The sequence below is a fragment of the Sminthopsis crassicaudata genome, chromosome 6 (assembly GCF_048593235.1).
Source record: "Sminthopsis crassicaudata isolate SCR6 chromosome 6, ASM4859323v1, whole genome shotgun sequence".
In the NCBI taxonomy this organism is placed as follows: domain Eukaryota; kingdom Metazoa; phylum Chordata; class Mammalia; order Dasyuromorphia; family Dasyuridae; genus Sminthopsis; species Sminthopsis crassicaudata.
The window spans coordinates 180718248-180736385 of record NC_133622.1 but is presented as its reverse complement, the minus strand read 5'-3'; the positions used below and the strand labels follow the sequence as shown (position 1 = coordinate 180736385).

General features: G+C 44.7%; 1 protein-coding gene across 1 annotated transcript in view; it reads left to right on the top strand.

The window, feature by feature from the left end:
- Positions 1–758: 758 nt before the first annotated feature.
- PDGFRL (platelet derived growth factor receptor like) overlaps positions 759–18138 on the top strand; it is a 31926-nt gene continuing 14546 nt past the window's right edge. The window contains exons 1-2 of the mRNA XM_074273897.1: positions 759–922; positions 7308–7605. Of these exons, the coding sequence (XP_074129998.1) occupies positions 820–922; positions 7308–7605 (401 nt within the window). The 5' untranslated portion in view covers positions 759–819. The remainder of the gene's footprint in view (positions 923–7307; positions 7606–18138) is intronic.

The following is an 18138-nucleotide window of genomic DNA, read 5'->3' as shown; positions in this document are numbered from 1 at the left end:
GAGAATGAGAGAGAGAGAGAGAGAGAGAGAGAGACAGAGACAGAGAGACAGAGAGAGAGAGAGACAGAGAGAGAGAGAGACAGAGAGAGAGAGAGAAGGAGGGAGGGAGAGAGAGAGACAGAGAGAGAGACAGAGACAGAGAGACAGAGACAGAGACAGAAACAGAGACAGAGACAGAGAGAGAAGAAAACTCCAGTCTAATGGGGTTTCCCCTAACATGCCGATAAGTACGGACAAAGAGGCTAGCGAGAATAAAGGAGATGACCAATGGAGGGCAGCAGGACTGGGGGCACGGCAAAGGCTTCAGGGACTATTTTCCTTTGGCCTTTGGGTGCCCCATAACTCCTGGTCCCCAGCAAGTACTTAATCGGAGCTTGTTTATATAATGGCTTTGCTAGGAGCCGGAGGAGCGTACATCAGTTCCTGGCATCCAGGCCGTGCACTTACCTGCGGAGTGACCTTGGGCAGGCGTTTTCCTCTCCCGAGGCCTCAGTTTCCTCTCCTGTAAAACCAAAGGACTTGGTGCAGATGGAGACTGCGGTCCAGCTTTGGCTGCTAGAGGCGACTCGAGCAGGTCCCTGCCTCCGGCTGACGCCGAGCGTCCTCTCTCACTTGCGGGGGCTGGAGGGTCTCCGGGTCCGCGGGCTCCAAAGAGCCCCTCACAGCAGCCAGGGCCCGCCCAGTCCCTCCTCTCCGCCCTTCCTAAGAGTGGCCACCAGAGGGCAGGTGAGGAGCCCTCCGCTTAGCCGACCGACTCACTCTCAACCGAGTTCTGCCCTGGAGGGGGGGACTGGGAGGCGGCCGGGGTTGAGCGCGGAGATGGGGCTGGGGCTGCAGAGGAAGATGCTGCGGTCCGGGGGGCCCCGCATCGTCCCCTCGCTGCTACTGCTGCTGCTGCTGCTGCCAGAGGCACTGACTGCAGGTGAGGGCTGGACTGAAGTGGGGGGCTGCGGGCTGGGAGTGGGGGGGACATTGGCTTCCGAGCTCCAGCACGGATTTTCGCCGAGGATGGAGTTCCCCAAACTGGATACTGCCGCCGTGTCCAATCTGTCCACTCATCCCTGCCGGTCCAGTCCGTGTCCACGTGTCTAGGGAGGGGGAAGGGAGCCCTCCCTCCCCATTCCTGGGAACGGAGCCCCCCACCCCTGCAGCTGCTCTCCCACCCCCGGGGGGGGGGCCTCAGAAGCCTTGGGTGGGAGGTGGGAGGAGGGGACAGGTCCTGCCCCGGATTGTCCGAGCTGCACCGTCCGGCCGGGAGGGACCGCGAGAAGTTTGCCGCACTTAGCTGGGAGCTCCCTCCCCCCATCCCGATGTATTCGATGCCCGACCTGGAAAAAAGGGCGGGGGGGGGGGGAGTGATGGAGGTGCGGAAAAGAGCAGGGCTGGCCCGAGCTCACCCGGACAGCCAGGGACACGGAGGGAGATTTGAACCCAGGTCCTTTGACTCCAGAGAGCACATTTTGCAGGGCTTTCCCCAAAGCGAAAATCGCTGACCACCAGAACTGATCCAAGGGGAATCAACTGCTGGGGAAGTGCTAAATTCCTCTTCCCCGAAGGGCTTCAGCGGGAGGAGGGAGCATTTAGGGGGGCAGGGGCAGGGACGGAGATGTGAGAAGCATGGGCTGGGGGGAGGGAGCCTTTGCTGGAATGGGGGGCAGCCGCCGGGCAGGTGCACCCAGAAAAGCTGAGGCACCCATGGTGACTGGATGGGAGCAGGCAGAGGATCTGAGGCAAGGCAGAGACTGGTAGGTGGCCTCTGTGCCCTGATGCCCCAGCATGCCTTGGGGGAGCCTTCTGGTCCTGTGCTCCTGAGGACTTTGCTAGGGAGGAAGAGGAGGAGGAGGAGAAGGAGGAGGAGGAGGAGGAAGAGGAGGAGGAGGAGGAGGAGGAGGAGGAGGAGGAGGAGGAGGAGGAGGAGGAGGAGGAGGAGGAGGAGGAGGAGGAGGAGGAGGAGGAGGAGGAGGAGGAGGAGGAGGAGGAGGAGGAGGAGGAGGAGGAGGAAATTTATAATGTCAATGACAGTGGTTGATGGAGGAGCAGGTGAGATGTAACATGCAAAGAAGCAGATGTCTTTGTGGCTTCCATTGACAGGGCCAATTTCCAGACACGGGAGGGAAGGTCCCACTGTCCTCTGCCTGCATCCCACCTCATCTGGACATCGTTCCCCTGGAGAGCAGCCAGAGGAGGCTGGAGGAGCAGGGGACCAGGGCAGTGAAGGGCGGGGAGTAAAGAATGGATGGCCCACCTGCTGGGAATGAGGAGGGAGTCTAGTTGAGGAGGCTGGGCCATGGGGCCTGCAGGTCGCTTCTGATTCCCGAGTCTTTGATATAACAAATGTAGTTTATGGTGACTGCAGAGAGAAGGTAAGGATGCTCTCACCATGGTAATGACAGCGGCCGCCAGGTGGTGCTAGATGGACTTGGGGAGACGTGCGTGTGCATCCTGTCTGGGACATTTCCCAGCTGTGGGATCCTTGCTGGGCAGTTCACTTTGTTGGGGGAATAAGAATGCCCTCCTGCAGAAAGGCCCGCCCCACAGACAAGAGGGTATGTTTTGGGAAGGTTGCCATCTGGCCTCCTGGTGGCCACCAGGATTTGTGTGCACCAGTGTGGATGTGTCTTTTCCATCATGGGGACTACAAGGGTGATAGTCTTTCTTCTACATGCCTCAGTTTCTTTTTCTGAAAAATGGGTTGGACTAGGTCCTTTCTAGTGCTTAAATCTGATCTGTGGTCACTTAATTCCTCTGGGCCACAGTTTCCTCATCTCTTCAATAGGAGTGTTGGATTAGTTCATTTCTAAGGCTCCTTCCCGCCCCTGTCTCGCTTCTAGGAACATTATGATTCTCTGAGTCTCATTTTTTCTCATCTGCATAAAGGAAGTATTGGGCTCTGTGGCCTGTGAGGTCCCTTTCAACTCTGGACTCGGGATCCTATGCCCATTGCTGCCTCTGGGGCCTCAGTTTTTCAATCTCTAACTTGGGGATGATAATACCCACTGTCTTCTCTCATGAAGGAGATCATGAGGCTTGGTGAGACATGAGTCTGGCTCTTTGAGTATTATGAGGTGCCCACCCACTCTGAGGAGGCAGAAGGAGCAGTGGTTGATCACATCTCTGCTACTTCTGACTGGCTGCATAAAAAGACGGCAGGTCCAACTGCCCTGCTGGACCATGCTTTTCATCTTCTTGTCCATCCTGACCAGTCCCTCCTTTTCTGAGTTGCCCAGCATGATAGCCTGTGCAAAGGCAGGTTCACTACTACCATGAGCCACACACTTGGGAGAGCAAAGCCTCTGCCGGTGCCCATCACAGAACAATTGTGCCAGGCTTGAGCCTGTGAGGAGACCTGGGTTCAGGTCTGCTGGCCAGATGCTGCCTGGTGACAAGGCCTGACTGCCTGAGTGTGTGTGTGTGTGTGTGTGTGTGTGTGTGTGTGTGTGTGTGTGTGTACTAGCTTACAGAACCAGGAGCCAACCTGGGTGAAGGGTCCAGTGGGGCCTGAAGGAGCAGTCGGAGGTGCTGGCTCAACAGAAGAATCTGTGTGCTCTAGCTTCCTGCCTGCAGAGGTTTTGCAGACAACTTCCCCTCCTTACTGCCCTATCCAGGCCGTCACCTTCCCCTAGCCATCAATGTGTGACAGAGGATCCCCACACCAAGCCCCCTGCTTGAAATTGGATCAGGGCTTCAATCTGAGAGACAGACCATTTCCACCCCTTCTGCTGTTTGGGGTCCTCAAGGCTTTTGGCACGGTTCTTGGGCCCAGATGACTATGCACTGATTGTCCAGGAAATGGGTTTAGGGCCAGCTTCATGCCTGGTGGGTTCAAATATTTGCTGTGAGTAGCGCCAGTGCCCATAGCCAGAAAGCGGCAGACACAGAGCCTCTGCTTGTCCCCAGAGTCTCCCTCCACTTCCCATGCCCTGCAGCTCATCCCCCACTTCCTAAAGAAAGCCTCTGCTGTCTGCACACGCTTTTTCAATACCTTGGAGAAAGAGTATGAGTGGGGGCCCTTCTCCATCTCCTTCCCTCAGGTCTGGCAGCACCAGCCCAGCATGGAGTGGGACAGGCTTTCCTACCTCAGGGGCTGGCTCCTGAGAGCTCAGAGGAGGGAGGAAATCTCCTATTCTGGGGAAAATCCAAGAAACATGTACCATGGGCTTCCCCAGGCTTATCTGGGGGTATTTTTCCTCCAGGCAGGGAGCAAGGGGAAACCCCCACAGAACTCTTTTTTTATTATAGGTTTTTATTGACAAAATATATGCATGGGTAACGTTTCAACACTCTTACAAACACTTCTGTTCCAACTTTTCCCCTCCTTTCCCCACCTCCTCCTCTACATGGTAGGTACTCCCTTACATGTTAAACATGTTAAAGTATATCTTAAATCCAATATATGTATACATATTTATACAGTTCTCTTGCTACACAAGAAAAATCAGATTTAGAAAGAAGGAAAAAATGACCTGGGAAGAAAAACAAAAAGCAAGCAAACAACAGAAAGAGTAGAAATGCTATGTTGTGGTCTACACTCATTTCCCAGAGTTCTCTCACTGGGTGTAGCTGGTTCAGGTCATTACTGCTCTATTGGAACTGATTTGGTTCATCTCATTGTCAAAGAGGGCCACGTCCATCAGAATTGATCATCTTATAGTATTGTTGTTAAAGTATATAATGATCTCCTTGTCCTGCTCATTTCACTCAGCATCAGTTCATGTAAGTCTCTCCAAGCCTCTCTGTATTCCTCCTGCTGGTCATTTCTTTCAGAACAATAATATTCCATAACATTCATATACCACAATTTATTCAGCCATTCTCCAATTGATGGGCATCCACTCAGTTTCCAGTTTCTGGCCACTACAGAGAGGGCTGCCACAAACATTCTTGCACATACAGGTTCCTTTCCCTTCTTTAATATCTCTTTGGGATACAAACCCAGCAGTAACACTGCCTACAATCCTCTAGTACACATGCACTCTTACAGGCTCCTAGGAGCAAGAGCAGGGAAGGACAAAAAGTTACCAAGGCTAGCTTCCTCATGTCATATGGAGGAAACTGAGGCAAAGGCAGATTAAGTCATGAGCTAAAGATTGAGCTAAATCTTCCAAACTGGGAATAACTGGTAGAGGAGGAAAATGGAAGACTTAAGTCAGGAAAACCTGCCTAACAAAGTCATCCCAAAGTGGAATGAGGTTCCTTTGGAGGGAGGGAGGGAGGAAAGATTGGAACAGAGGGAAAAGGAAGGAGAAAAAGAGGGAAAGGGAGGAGAAGAAGGTTTGTTGTTGTTCTTCCTGTTTACATTGTTGCCATTATCTTGGATGTTATTTTCTTGTTTCTGCTCACTTCACTTTGCATCAGTTGTTCTTTCTGTTTACATTGTTGCCATCATCTTGGATGTTATTTTCCTGTTTCTGCTCACTTCACTTTGCATCAGTAGTTCTTTCTGTTTACATTGTTGTCATTGTCCTGTACATTATTTTCCTGATTTTATTCACTTCTTTTTGCATCAGTTTTTAAATGCCTCCATATTCATCATGGGTTGCAGAGCAGTAGTAGTTTATTACCATTACATGCCACTCTGCTATTTCTATGTCTTGCCAACCACAAAAATGTTGCTAGAACTATCCCAGCAGGGTCTTTCCGATTCTAGTCTTTATAGGGGGTGGGCCTGGCAGTAGGAGCTATATAGGTCTGATGATGTGGGCATTTAGGCCACTTTCTTTGCAGAATTTCAAACTTCAGCTCTGATTGTCATTCTGACTACTTAGTAATTATGTGACTTTAGATGAGAGAAGTTATTTCTCTGAATTTCAATTTCCTCAAGAATAAAATTGAGTTAATAATACAATTAGTAGGTACCTCAGTGACTGTGAGGGTCAAATGAGATAATATATCCAAAGGGCTTTGCCAATCTTAAAGAGCTATGTGATGGTTGGGCAGCAGACATTCAAGCTGCCCTGTCCAGATGAGGAAGCTGAGTGTCAGAAAAGCTGCTGGCTTCAAAGGATGTGCACATTTGTTACCCTCAGCCTTCCCACTTAGATTCTAAGTCAGATATCCTTCCCCCATGCACAATTCCCCTTCTGGAGTGCCAGGATGCTTTGGGCTCCCAGATACTGTTTAATTCTAGGCTATTGTGTCAGGCAGGAGTTGACACGTCTCTCCAATGTCTGGTGACAGCCTGCAAATTCTTCACACTGCCGGCCAGGAGCAGGCTGGACCCCAACTTCTCAAAAGTGGGCCATAAGCCTAATTCTTATTCCCACACATACTCCTGGTACTCTCCTTTCTCATATATTCCAGAGCTTCGTTGATGTGTGGCACTGTGTGCAAATGATCAATTAAGGCAGAAATGCCTGAGTTTCTAATTTCTGTGTGACCTGGGCTGTGGCCCGGCTCTCTCTGGGACTCTATAAAATGCCCAAGCAGTTTTAAAATCCCTTCTAGCTTTGAACTGTGACACCTTGAAGGGAAACAGAAATGAAAAGGACCCAATAGTTGGCTTTGTAGAATACCTTTATCTGTGAGAAGTGTCCCAAGCTGGTGCCCTGGCCCCCTTTGGCAACCATATGAAGTCTGGGAGTTCCTCCTAAGAGGAATGAACTTATATTCATCATGGAAGGAAGTGTTAAATTTCAGTAACAACTTAGTGGAAAATAAAGTCATAATTTACTGGATCTTTGGAAATACCGTGTTTTCTCCCCCATTGGGCAGCAAATCTATTCTGCCTTTGTGTTTCCCCCGAACTTAGCATTGTGCCTGGCACATAGAAGGTGCTTAATGAATGTTTGTTGACTAACTGATTAATTGCTCCCCCCTTGGGTTCTGCAAATACCAGGTTAAGAACTCCCTTCTCCATTATATATATATATATATATATATATATATATATATATATATAGAGAGAGAGAGAGAGAGAGAGAGAGAGAGAGAGAGAGAGAGAGAGAGAGAGAGAGAGAGAGAGAGAGAGAGAGAGAGAGAGAGAGACCTATTCTGATTGTAATATTTTCCAACAGCCTAGAGCTGGTACAGTTTGGAGTGATTGGGCCAAGGGGATGCCCATGGACTCTGGAGCTCATTGGGATGATAGGTACAGAAGAAAGGGCACCAGCTTTAGCGGGGACCTCTTTTTCTCTGGTCCCAGCTCTTCCCAAGACAGTGTAACTCCTGATTTTGTGACGGACAGATGAAGAGGGAGATAGCTGTGGCTCCAGTAGGCTGATGCATCTGTGTTCCTCATCTGGCCACAGGCAGTCTCAATTATTTCCAAGAGGACCTGATATGACGATATCATTCCTTCCTCCCTCCAGCTGCTGGCCAAGCAAGTGCCAAAAGCAAGCGGCCAAAAGAGCCGGGAGAGAACAAGATCAAGCCGGCCAATAAGCGAGGGAAGCCGACTCTGGCTCCAGGGAAGGATAGGGACTCCATAGCCACCGTGCCCAAAACCTCATCCATCATGATGCAGGTGATGGAGAAGGGGCGTTTCCAGAAACCAGCCGCTACCCTGAGTCTCGCTGCTGGCCAGACTCTGGAGCTGAGGTGTAAGGGGAACAAGATCCAATGGCGTTACCCTGAGTACCTGGACACCTTTAAGGACTCAAGGCTCAGGTAAGCCTGCTGCTTTCTCTTGCTTGGGTCAAATCTGTCCTCTGCACTCAACTTAATTGAGGTCATCTGGAGGGCTAGGACCTCCCACCTGGAAGGAAGGAATGGTTTACCAGAGTGAAAGTTGTTCATTTTTAGCCAGAATATATTTCTTTTATCCTGTTAAAACTATACTAGTTACTAGAGACCTTGGAGTGAGAAGTACTGATTTTTAGCTACAATTTCTTTCTTTCTTTCAGGTAAAATTATTCAATTAGTAGAAATCTTAGTCTAAATCCCAGCTTTTTAAACTGTGAATTGCAAACCCATATGAGATCTTATAGAATGTGGAGTTGTGAAATTCTGATTTCTTTTATTTTTTTTTAAACTATTGGACTGAGAAATTCTGATTTCTTTTATTCTGTTAGTGATTTTTAGCTAGAATTTCTTTCTTTCATTCAGGTAAAAGTATTCCAATTAGCAGAAATCTTGGTCTAAATTCCAGCTTTTTAAACTGTGGGTTGTAACTCCATATGGGATCTTGTAACTGAATGTGGGGGTTACGAAATTCTTATTTAATATCAGTAAATGTTTGATTTGTGTACCTATTTTATATGCTTACGTTTGGGATCATGTAAAAATTTTTCAGGTGAAAAGGAGTTGCAAGTAGAAAAAATTTAAGAAGCTGTGATCTAAGTGAATATCTCTCATTTTGGGGTACGTCTTAGGAAATGGCTATTAGGCCGCATCTCCTTTGGGCTGCTACCAGTCATGTCAGCTGGTGTGGGGTTGGGGAAGAAATGCTGGGCTTGTCGGGCTCCCTCCTAGGTGCTAATAATTATGAGCTGGGTGACACTGCCCCTTCTGAGCCCCCATCCCCTCCAACTGCTTATCTCAGGATGTAGGAAGCTCTAGGGAGAGAGGGCCTGCCCAGCTCTTTGCAGTCACAAAAGCAAGCCATGAATGTCTACAGTGGTTTGGAGGTTTAAAGAGAGCATGGGGTATTATTAAAAGAATTGGAATTGGTCATCATCAGCACTCATTTACACTTCAGGAAACCGAGGTGGTGGTGGGGGGGGGATTCACACAATCTCTCCCACATGCAAGTCATAATAACTGTCAATTCAAAAGGCCTGAAAAGCATTTTGTAGGCATTAGCGCCTCACTAAGAGCCCTGGAAAATAGGCACTCCCTTTCTCTTTGAGAGCAGGAAAGCCCATCCAGAGGCTTATTGCCAGAAAATGTCAGAGGCAATATTCATCCCAGGAGTCTCCTGATCTTTTCATGGGTACCATGGCCTTAACCCAGCTGCCCTGAACTGCCCAGAATGCCAGCCTTGGCTACCCATAAAAGCCTTTCCAATGAGTTGGAAAGTTCTGTTGAGATTTTATTCCTGAGAATTGAGCAACCGAGAACCTTAGGGACATCTTAGCCACCCTCCCCCTTCTGTTTACAGTGATCACATGTGTTGGGGACAGGGAGGGGTAAGAAAGGAACTCTGTGGGTTAGGACACTCAGAAGCCTCATGGACATTAGAGAGGGTGGTCTAACCAATAAGGGGGGAACAAAAAAAGTCTCTTTAGAGCCTTCCAGATATTATTCAGATGGTTTCTGGGAGCCTTGCAGAAGGATGTCAAAACAAGGTCCACTAGATGGCATTCAGGGGCTACTTTATAGCTGTCAGCTTTATCCAAGGGCAGCGGTCCTTGGTGGCAGCAGGATGCTTGACAATGAGAACAGAAGCCCATAGGTTTCTGTCTGAAGGCCAGGCCAACCTCTCTAGGAGCAGACAGACATTGATATGAACTAGGATCTGGGCTTACTGGGCTTACTGTGCCATTAAGTAGTCTCATGGGGGCTGGCCCTCCAGTGGTAAGATTCCAATCCCTCTCTTCCCAACCCACTCTATGGGCTTCCAGAATGCCTACCCTGTTCCTTGGGTGCTTGTCCCCCTGATTTTCTTAGGAGTTGAAGGACCTCAGATCCTCATGGGGGCTGCCGATGGTTGCTCCTCAATCTTGTTATGTCACTGGCAGTGTCTTATTCCCCCATTTCTGGTCATAGCTCAATGATAGCTCACCTGCCATTGTTGGTTGTGTGCTTGTGGGGCTTGTGCCCAAACTGCCCTTTGGGTCAGGATTAGGGTGGAATTCACAGCTTGAGGACATCACAGAGAGAACGGAAAGATTAAACAAAATGGGCTTTGCTGGCCACCTCAGAAGGGAGAAATAAGAGCTCTGGAGGGCGGCGGGGAGGAATAGAATAGCAACAGAAGTCCCACACATTGAGCAGCAATATGATCATACATCCTCTGCTCACCCTTATAAATCTTAAATCTGGTCAGCAAGACTGGGGGCTTCAAAGGACATTGGTTTGAGGACACTCTCCAGCCACACTCCCAATTGGTACAGGGAAGTCTCTTCTCAGAGAAGAGAATCACTAATGTGAGGTCAAAGAGTGACCTATGAAGAGCTGTACACCTTGAGTGATGGGACTGAGAATACCGAACGGTATTTCTACAGCACCTTCAAGTGGTCCACAGCTTTTCCCAGCTCCTGAGGAGTGATGGGCACTACAGGGGGTCATTAGCCCCACTTTGCAGATGAAGGAAAAAAGGTTTATAAGACTCATCCAATGTCACACAGCCCATGAGTGCTAAGGCTGGATTTTGAATCCTGGGATCATGAATCCAAGACCACTGACTCCTTCTGAATCACCATGTTGGGGATACACCCTGGGAAAGAGATAGTACTACTGGATCTGGATAAATGCCCTCTCTAGGGGGCTGGTGCAATGGCTTCCTGATTGAACTCCTGATTCCAGGCTCTCATGCATCCTCTCCAGAGCTGTTGGGGTTTTTTTTTTTTTGTTTTTTTGTTTTCTTAAAGCACAAAGACTTTTTATTCTTTTCTTTTTTTTTTTTTTTTTTTAGTTCCAAATTCTCTCCCTCCCTCTACTACACCACCCATTGAGAAGGCAAGAAAAATAAAATTCATGACAACTATATGTAGTCAAGCAAAACACATTTCCACATTAGTAGTATTCCCAAAACACACAAAGAAAAAGAAAAAAATCTGCTTCAATCTGACCTTTGAATCCATTCATTCTCTCTCTCTCTCTTTGGAGGAAGACAGAATTTTTCATCAGGAGTCCTTTAGAATTGTGATGGCTCATTATTTTGACAGTTTACTAAGTAAACAATATTACTGTTATCTCTGTACATTGTTTTCTTGGTTCCGCTCACTTCACTTTGTATCATTTTACACAGATCTTCCCAGTTTTTTCTGAAATTATCCCCTGCATCAGTTTAACAGCACAGTAGTATTCCATCACATTACAATATCTTGTTCAGCCATCCTCCAAATGATAGGCATTCTTCAGTTTCCAATTCTTTACCACTAAAAGAATTGTTATATTTTTTTGTATATATGTGTCCTTCCCCCTCCCTTTTAAAATATAAATTTATAAATCCAAATTCTCTCCATTGATCTTCACTCTTTCCCCACCCATTAATATGGCAAGAAATATGATACCCATTATACATATGAAATCATCCAAAACATATTTCTGCATTGACCATGATCTGGGAAAGGAGAAAAATAACAAGAAAAATAAAGTGAAAATATGCTTTAATGTGCAATCTGAGCCCATCAGTTCTCTGTCTGTAGATGGGTAGCATTTTTCTTTTTTTTAAAACATCCTTTTAAAAAACTATTTTCAGTTCCAAATTCTCTCCCTCATTCCATCCCCTTGCCCACCCACTGAGAAGGCAAGAAAGATGATACTCATTATGCATGTAATTATGCAAAACATATTTTTGCATTAGTCATCCTCCAAAGAAAAAGCAAGAAAAAAAATCTGCTTGAGTCCATTAGTTCTCTATCTGGAGATAGCATTTTTGTGAGTCTTTTGGAATTGAGGTTGGTCATTGTATGAATTACTAAATTTTTCATTGTTGATTATCTTTACATTATTGCTAGTTGCATATTTTTCTGGTTCTGCTCACTTCCCTCTACATCAGTTTGTTCATATCTCCCCAATTTTTCTGAAACCACCCCCTTCATCACTTCTTACAGCACAACAGTGTTCTGTTATATTCATATGTCAAAAGTTATTAAATTATTCTGCAATTGATGGACATCCTTTTAATTTACAATTCTTTGACAGTTCCTGATTCTATTTTAGAAATACGATTTTTATCAGAGAAACTTGCTTCAAAGATTCACCTCCTCCTCCATTTTCTTTTTTTCTTCTTATTTTAGTGTCATTAGTGTTGTTTGCACAAAAACTTTTTAATGTTATTTAATCAAAATTATTGACATCACTTCACATGAACCTCTTTGTCTTTTGTTTGATGAAGAACTCTTCCCTTTCCTATAGATCTGATGTGTAATTTCTTTCCTCCTTCACTTTTTATATCTAAATCATGGATTCACTTTAAGACCATTTAGTACAAAATGTGAAATATTGGTTTATGTCTAATTTCTACCATGCTACTTCCCAGTTTTCTGAACAGTTTTTGTCAAATAGTGAGTTCTTGCCCTAGTAGCTGGGGTCTTTGGATTTATCAAATACCAGATTACCGTGTGCTTTAATTCTATATATTGTGTACCTTGTCTGATCTACTGGTTGATTTATCTGTTCCTTATCCAGTACCAAATTTGTTTTGATTAAACAAAGGATAGTATAATATAGTTTGAGAGCTGGTACTGTTAGGCTCCCTTCCTTCACATTTTAAAAATTAATTCCCTTGATATTCTTGACCTTTTGTTCATCCAGAAGAATTTTGTTATTATTTTTCTAACTCTAGAAAGTAATCCTTTGGTAGTTTGATTGGCAAATCACTGGATAAGTAAATTAGTGTAAGTAGTATTGTAATTTTTACTACATTGACTTGGCCTACCAATAAGCTATGAATATTTCTTCAATAACTTAGTCTTTATTTGTGTAGAGTGTTTTGTGATTGTGCTCATATATGTATCTTGGCAGGTGGACTTCCAAATATTTTATACTGTCTGTAGTTATTTTAAATGGAATTTCTCTTCCTATCTCATCCTGCTAGATTTTGTTGGCTACATAGAGAAATGCTGATTTTCAACTTTGACAAACTTCAACTTTGACAAAGTTGTTTATTGATTTAATTAGTTTTCTAGTTGACTCTTCCCCCTTCTTTCGTTCCACTTCCATATTGAATAAGATGAATTTCTTTACCCAACTCTGTGAATATGTTTATTCTTCTTTAAACCAATTCAGATGAGAGAGGAGTTCAAGTATTACTCATTTCCCTCCATCTCTTCCATTGCACAAACTCGTTCTTATGCACCCCATTTTGTAAGATGATTTCCCCCCCTTTTTCCTCTTCCTTCCCCCTTTCTCCCAGTGCATTTTTCTTTCTTACCTTGCTATTTTTCTTTTGAGACCATCCCAATAAAATAGAACCACACCCAGATCTTGTATCTGAGAGCAGACTCCCTCTAACAACCATTGTAATGTTCTTTTTAAAAAAATAATAGCTTTTTATTTTCAAAATACATGCAAAGAGAGTTTTTAAAAATTCACCCTTGGAAAACCTTGTATTCTAAATTTTTCTCCCTCCTTTCTTCTCACCCTTCCCCTAGACAGCAAGTTAAACATGTGCATTTCTTCTAAACATATTTCCATATTTATCATATTGTGCAAGAAAAATCAGATCAAAAAAGGAAAAAATGAGAAAGAAAAAATTAAACACACAACAACAAAAAAGCGAAAATACTATGTGGTGATTCACATTCAGTCCCCAAGCCCACTTTCTAGATACAGATGGCTTTCTCCATCACAAGTTTATTGGAATTGGTCTGAATCATCTTTTTGTTAAAAAAAAAAAAAAAAAAAGCTACATCCATCAGGGTTGATTATCACATAATCTTGCTGCTGTGTACAATGTTTTCTTGGTTCTACTCACTTCACTTAGCCTCAGTTCATGTAAGTCTTTCCAAGCCTTTCTGAAATCATCCTGCTGGTCATTTCTGATAAAACAATAATATCCATAACATTCATGTACCATAATTTATTCAGCAATTCCCCAACTGATGGGCATCCATTCAGTTTCCAATTTCCTGCCACTACAAAAAGGGCTGCTACAAGTATTTTTTGCACATGTGGGTCCCTTTCCCTTTTTTATGATCTCTTTAAAATATAGACCTAATAGAGATACTGCTTAATCAAAAGGTGTGCACAGTTTGATAGTCCTTTGGGCAAAGTTCCAAATTGCTCTTCAGAATGGTTAGTGATAATGTTGCATGTATTCTGTCTCCATATAAGAAAGTATTTTTATTTATTCTGTTATGATTTCTCCTTCATGTTTACTTTGTTACACTTCTCTTGAGTCTTATGTTTAAATGTGAAATTTCTACTCAGCTCTGATTTTTTTGTCAGAAATGCTGGAAAGTCATCTATTTTATTAAATGTTCATTTCCCACCATCACCATGATCCCAAAGAATTAAAGTTAGTTTTGCTGGGTAGGTGATTCTTTATTATAATCCCAGCTTCTTTGCTTTCCAGAATATCATTCCAAGCTCTCTGCTCCTTTAACGTGGATGCTGCTAAAGCTTGTGTGATCCTAACTATGGCTCCACAGTATTTGAATTCTTCTTTCTGGCTGCCTGAAGTACTTTCTCCTTTACTTAGGAGTTCTGGAATTTGGCTAGGATATTTCTGGGAGTTTTCTTTTTGAGGTTTCTTTTAGAAAATAGTTGGTGGATTCTTTAAATTTCTACTCTGCTCTTTGGTTTTAAGATAAAATACAAATTCCTTTGTTCAGCTTCTAATGTTTACTATCTGTGTAACCTCTATGAGCCTCAATTTCCTCATCTATAAGATGAGGGAATTACATTAAATGATCTCTCAATATGTGAAATTTTAGAAGAGACACTTATGTGACTTGGAACATGCTTACTCTTGAGGCAACAGGGTTTGGGACATTTCTAATTGCTTTAGAAATATTGGTGGCCCCATGAGATGAACGTCTACCTCTTTGGTTTAGAAAGAGGAGGGAGCAGACCTCATTTCTAGCCAAAGCTCTTTGGTGCTTTTCCAGAGAATGTCAGGATTGCCAAATCATACTTCCAAATGAGGAGAGAGAGAGCAAAAGGACAAGAGGGATCCTTCCCTGAAACCATTTCAGAGCAGAGCAGGCTCCCCAGAGAGCACTGAGCCCTGCATGAGAAAACTCCTCTGATATCATCCCCTTTCAAATTCAGGTTCAACAGATATTCCTTTAGTTCCATTGTGACAGTAAGTGAGAAATCTGTAAGGTGAATCGCAAGTCCATCGTCTGGTGCATTTTTTCTGATCAACCCCCATTAATCAACCACTTAGACTTAATGTTAAGTAGGAGAGTAGAATTAAAAAACAAAACAAAACAAAACAAACAAAAAAAAAACACTGGCAGTCTTTGTCCTCAAAGACCTTGCAGTCTAGACTGGGAGCCTTGAGATGTATATATAAGTAAGTGTACATAGGCAGTTAGGAATGCCCGATTTGGAGTCAGAAGCACTAAATTCAAATCTAGCTCCAAGTACTTACTAAGTGTGTGACCCTGCAGAAGTCATTTAATCTCTTAATCTCTGTTTGCCTCAGTTTGTTTTGTAAAATGGGGATAATAACCTACCTCGTTGCATAAGGTCAAATGAAATCACATTTATAAAGCATTTTACAAACCCTAAGGTGCTATGTAAATGTTATTATTATTATCATTATCATCATCACCATTACTCAAACATAAAATGATACATAAGAGGAAGCATCATTTGGTGGAATACAGATCCAGTATTCAAATCTAGTCTCCATCACTTGCCATGCATAAAAAATGTAATAGTTCCTACCCTCAAAAAGCTTAAATTCCATTGGTGGAGACATTATACATAGGGGAATGGTGACCAGAAAGGGGCTTTTTGGTTGGGGAAGTTACAAGGATGTTAAGTAGATTGATACCCCCTTTCTAGGAACAATGATAGTGTGGATATGATATGATTCCAAAGCTAGAAAGTAGGGAGAGGATGGCAGAGTGCCACTTGCTGAAGGCCCAGCCCTCTCTGCTTTCTGCCACACTAAACTGAAAGGGATAAGGATTGAAGCAGGGGGACTAGGCAGGAGTCTGGATGAGAGGAAGTGTGGATATGAACAAGGGGACAGGTTAAAAGTCAGAGAGAATCGCTAGAACTTGCTAAGTGATTTGGATTTGGACAGAGGGATCACAGAGCTGGAAGGCACCTCAAACACCTATTATTCTAACAGTTTCATTTCACAGATAAGCAAAGTTAGACCAGGGAAACCAAGTCTAGGTCACAAAGGTAGTAAGCAGCCAAGGTAGAATTTAAACTTAGATCTGTCGATTGCACCATGCCACATCTAAAAGAGCCAAAGATGACTCTAGGGGCAAGGGACTTCTTTCCCAAGAAATGGAGATCAGGCAGAGTGGTCTAACCACATGTAAGAACAAGCCCCTTTCAGGTGTCTTCAGCATCTGAAGGAGACAACAATATGGCTAGACAGGTGGCCATGATAATGACCCGGTCCCTGAGCTCACTTATTGTCTATCACTAGGCTTTCCTCAAACTCATGGGTTTCATGAAGATTGGAAGAGACTTAAGGTCTGAAAAGTTGGGGAGCCTGAACCTTCAGAGCTATCTGTTAGTTACAAGGCAAATCACCATCACCCCTGGTGGATTGTCCAACCTCCAGATACGAAATGGGAAGTTCACAGCATAATCGATCACCAAGAACTTGGAGAAGGTCTTTGACTGAAGCACCAGAGCCCTAGTCCAGGAAGCGAGGTCCAAAGCATAAACTGAGCTCAAAGGTACTAACTGCTGGCCTGGAATGAAGCTGTTTCTGACCTTGGAAGCCAGGTCTGAGAATCTCCCATGAGGATGGGGCTGGGAGTTTTCTCCTGGTCCTCAGACAAGGGGTTTTATTTCTTCTAAAATTTTATTTATTCTTCTAAAAGCCGACCTAGAAAGTTTCTGCTAAGAGATAGGATAATGGAACATCACTTTCTCTTGCACAGGAAAGATATACCTCAGAATCACAAGGGTGGAGGCCGCAGAGACTACAGCTACTCATTGTCTTCAAGTACAGAGGAGCAGGAGCCCTTTAAGCCTGGCAGCCCCTCCCCAGAACAGGGGAGCCTAGAAGGGGATGAACAGGCCCAAGGGAGCAGCTCTGTGACATGGCCAGGGTCTTCACTAGCTTGCAGTGTCAGGGTGAGGGGTGCTTCCCCTCTGTGCGTGTGCTCCGGACATAAGCATTTGCTCCACATGCCCCGATCACAGTTATTTTCTCCATGTGTGCTTCTCCATGTGTCCTTCTTGTGTTTGACCACTTTCTCTCCCAATATCGTTCATCTTTGTGGGAAATAGCTTGTTGCCACTTTTTTATTTTGCTGCTTTATTGATGCCTTTGTTTTAACTCATTGGATCAGCTGGCTGACTTTTAAAGGGTAAACAACATCAGTAGGGGTTCAGAAATCTTTAAGGGCTGCCAACACTCAGAGTGCCATGAAACTGGGCTAACCGTTTGCTGGGGAACTAGCCCTGCAATTTGGGGTTGTCCAAGGATGCTACAAGTATTTTAGAGATGGGAAAGTCACTTGCTGAGTCACACATTAGCACACAGGAAATCCAAGAACGTGGGTCCTCTCCCCCTGAGCCCAGAGCTCAGAACAGGTTTTCAATAGTATATTTCTCCAATTCTTTAACACTCATATAGGGCTTTCCTCACAAGCTCATAATTATTCCCATTATACAGATAAGGAAATTGAGGTTCTGAGCATGGCTGAAGGTCACACAGAAAGTTAGTAGCTGAGCTGAAAACTGACCCCAGATTAGCTGGTTGCAAACTCACTGTTCTTTCTAACTCACTTCACTTCCTCCCCAAGAAGAGGATTCTTTGTAGCTTTGCTAGGTTATCTTCTATTTCAGTCTTATTACTATCAGAATTCCAGAATACCAACCAGAGGAGACTGGATTACAGAATGACTGACTCAAAGAAGGCGGCAAGACCAACTTAAGGATGGCTCCTCCCTGGCCAGCTGGCTTGCAGTTCCACTACCACTGGCTTCAGCATCCTGTACTGCCCTCCCGAGCTAGCCACACAAAGGCAGGGTGGGCCCAGGAAGCAGACTCCGGGGCTCCCCTCCGGCCTTATCAGTCTTCCCAGGCATCCTTGAAGAGGCTGGGCTGGGGGCTGGTTTCAAAGGAAAAAAGAGATGGGTTGTTTTTTCTGTAGGAAGTGTTTACAAATCGATGCAAGACAAACCTAGAAAATGGCTGCCTTTGGTTCCTCTGGATCTTACAGCAAGCAGAAGCTCTCTCCTCCCCTTCCGTCCTCTTCCCTACCCCCCTCATCCTCCTCATTTTTTCTCCCCTCCCCTCTTCTCTCCTCACTCTTAAACTACACTTTGCACAAATACTTGTCACTTTTTGTCTGGTGGCCACAGGAAAATGGAAGCTGAGAGCTAGAAGAGATGGAGGTGTGAACAGGGGATCTTGGACAGACTCCCTTCTCTGCAAATCACT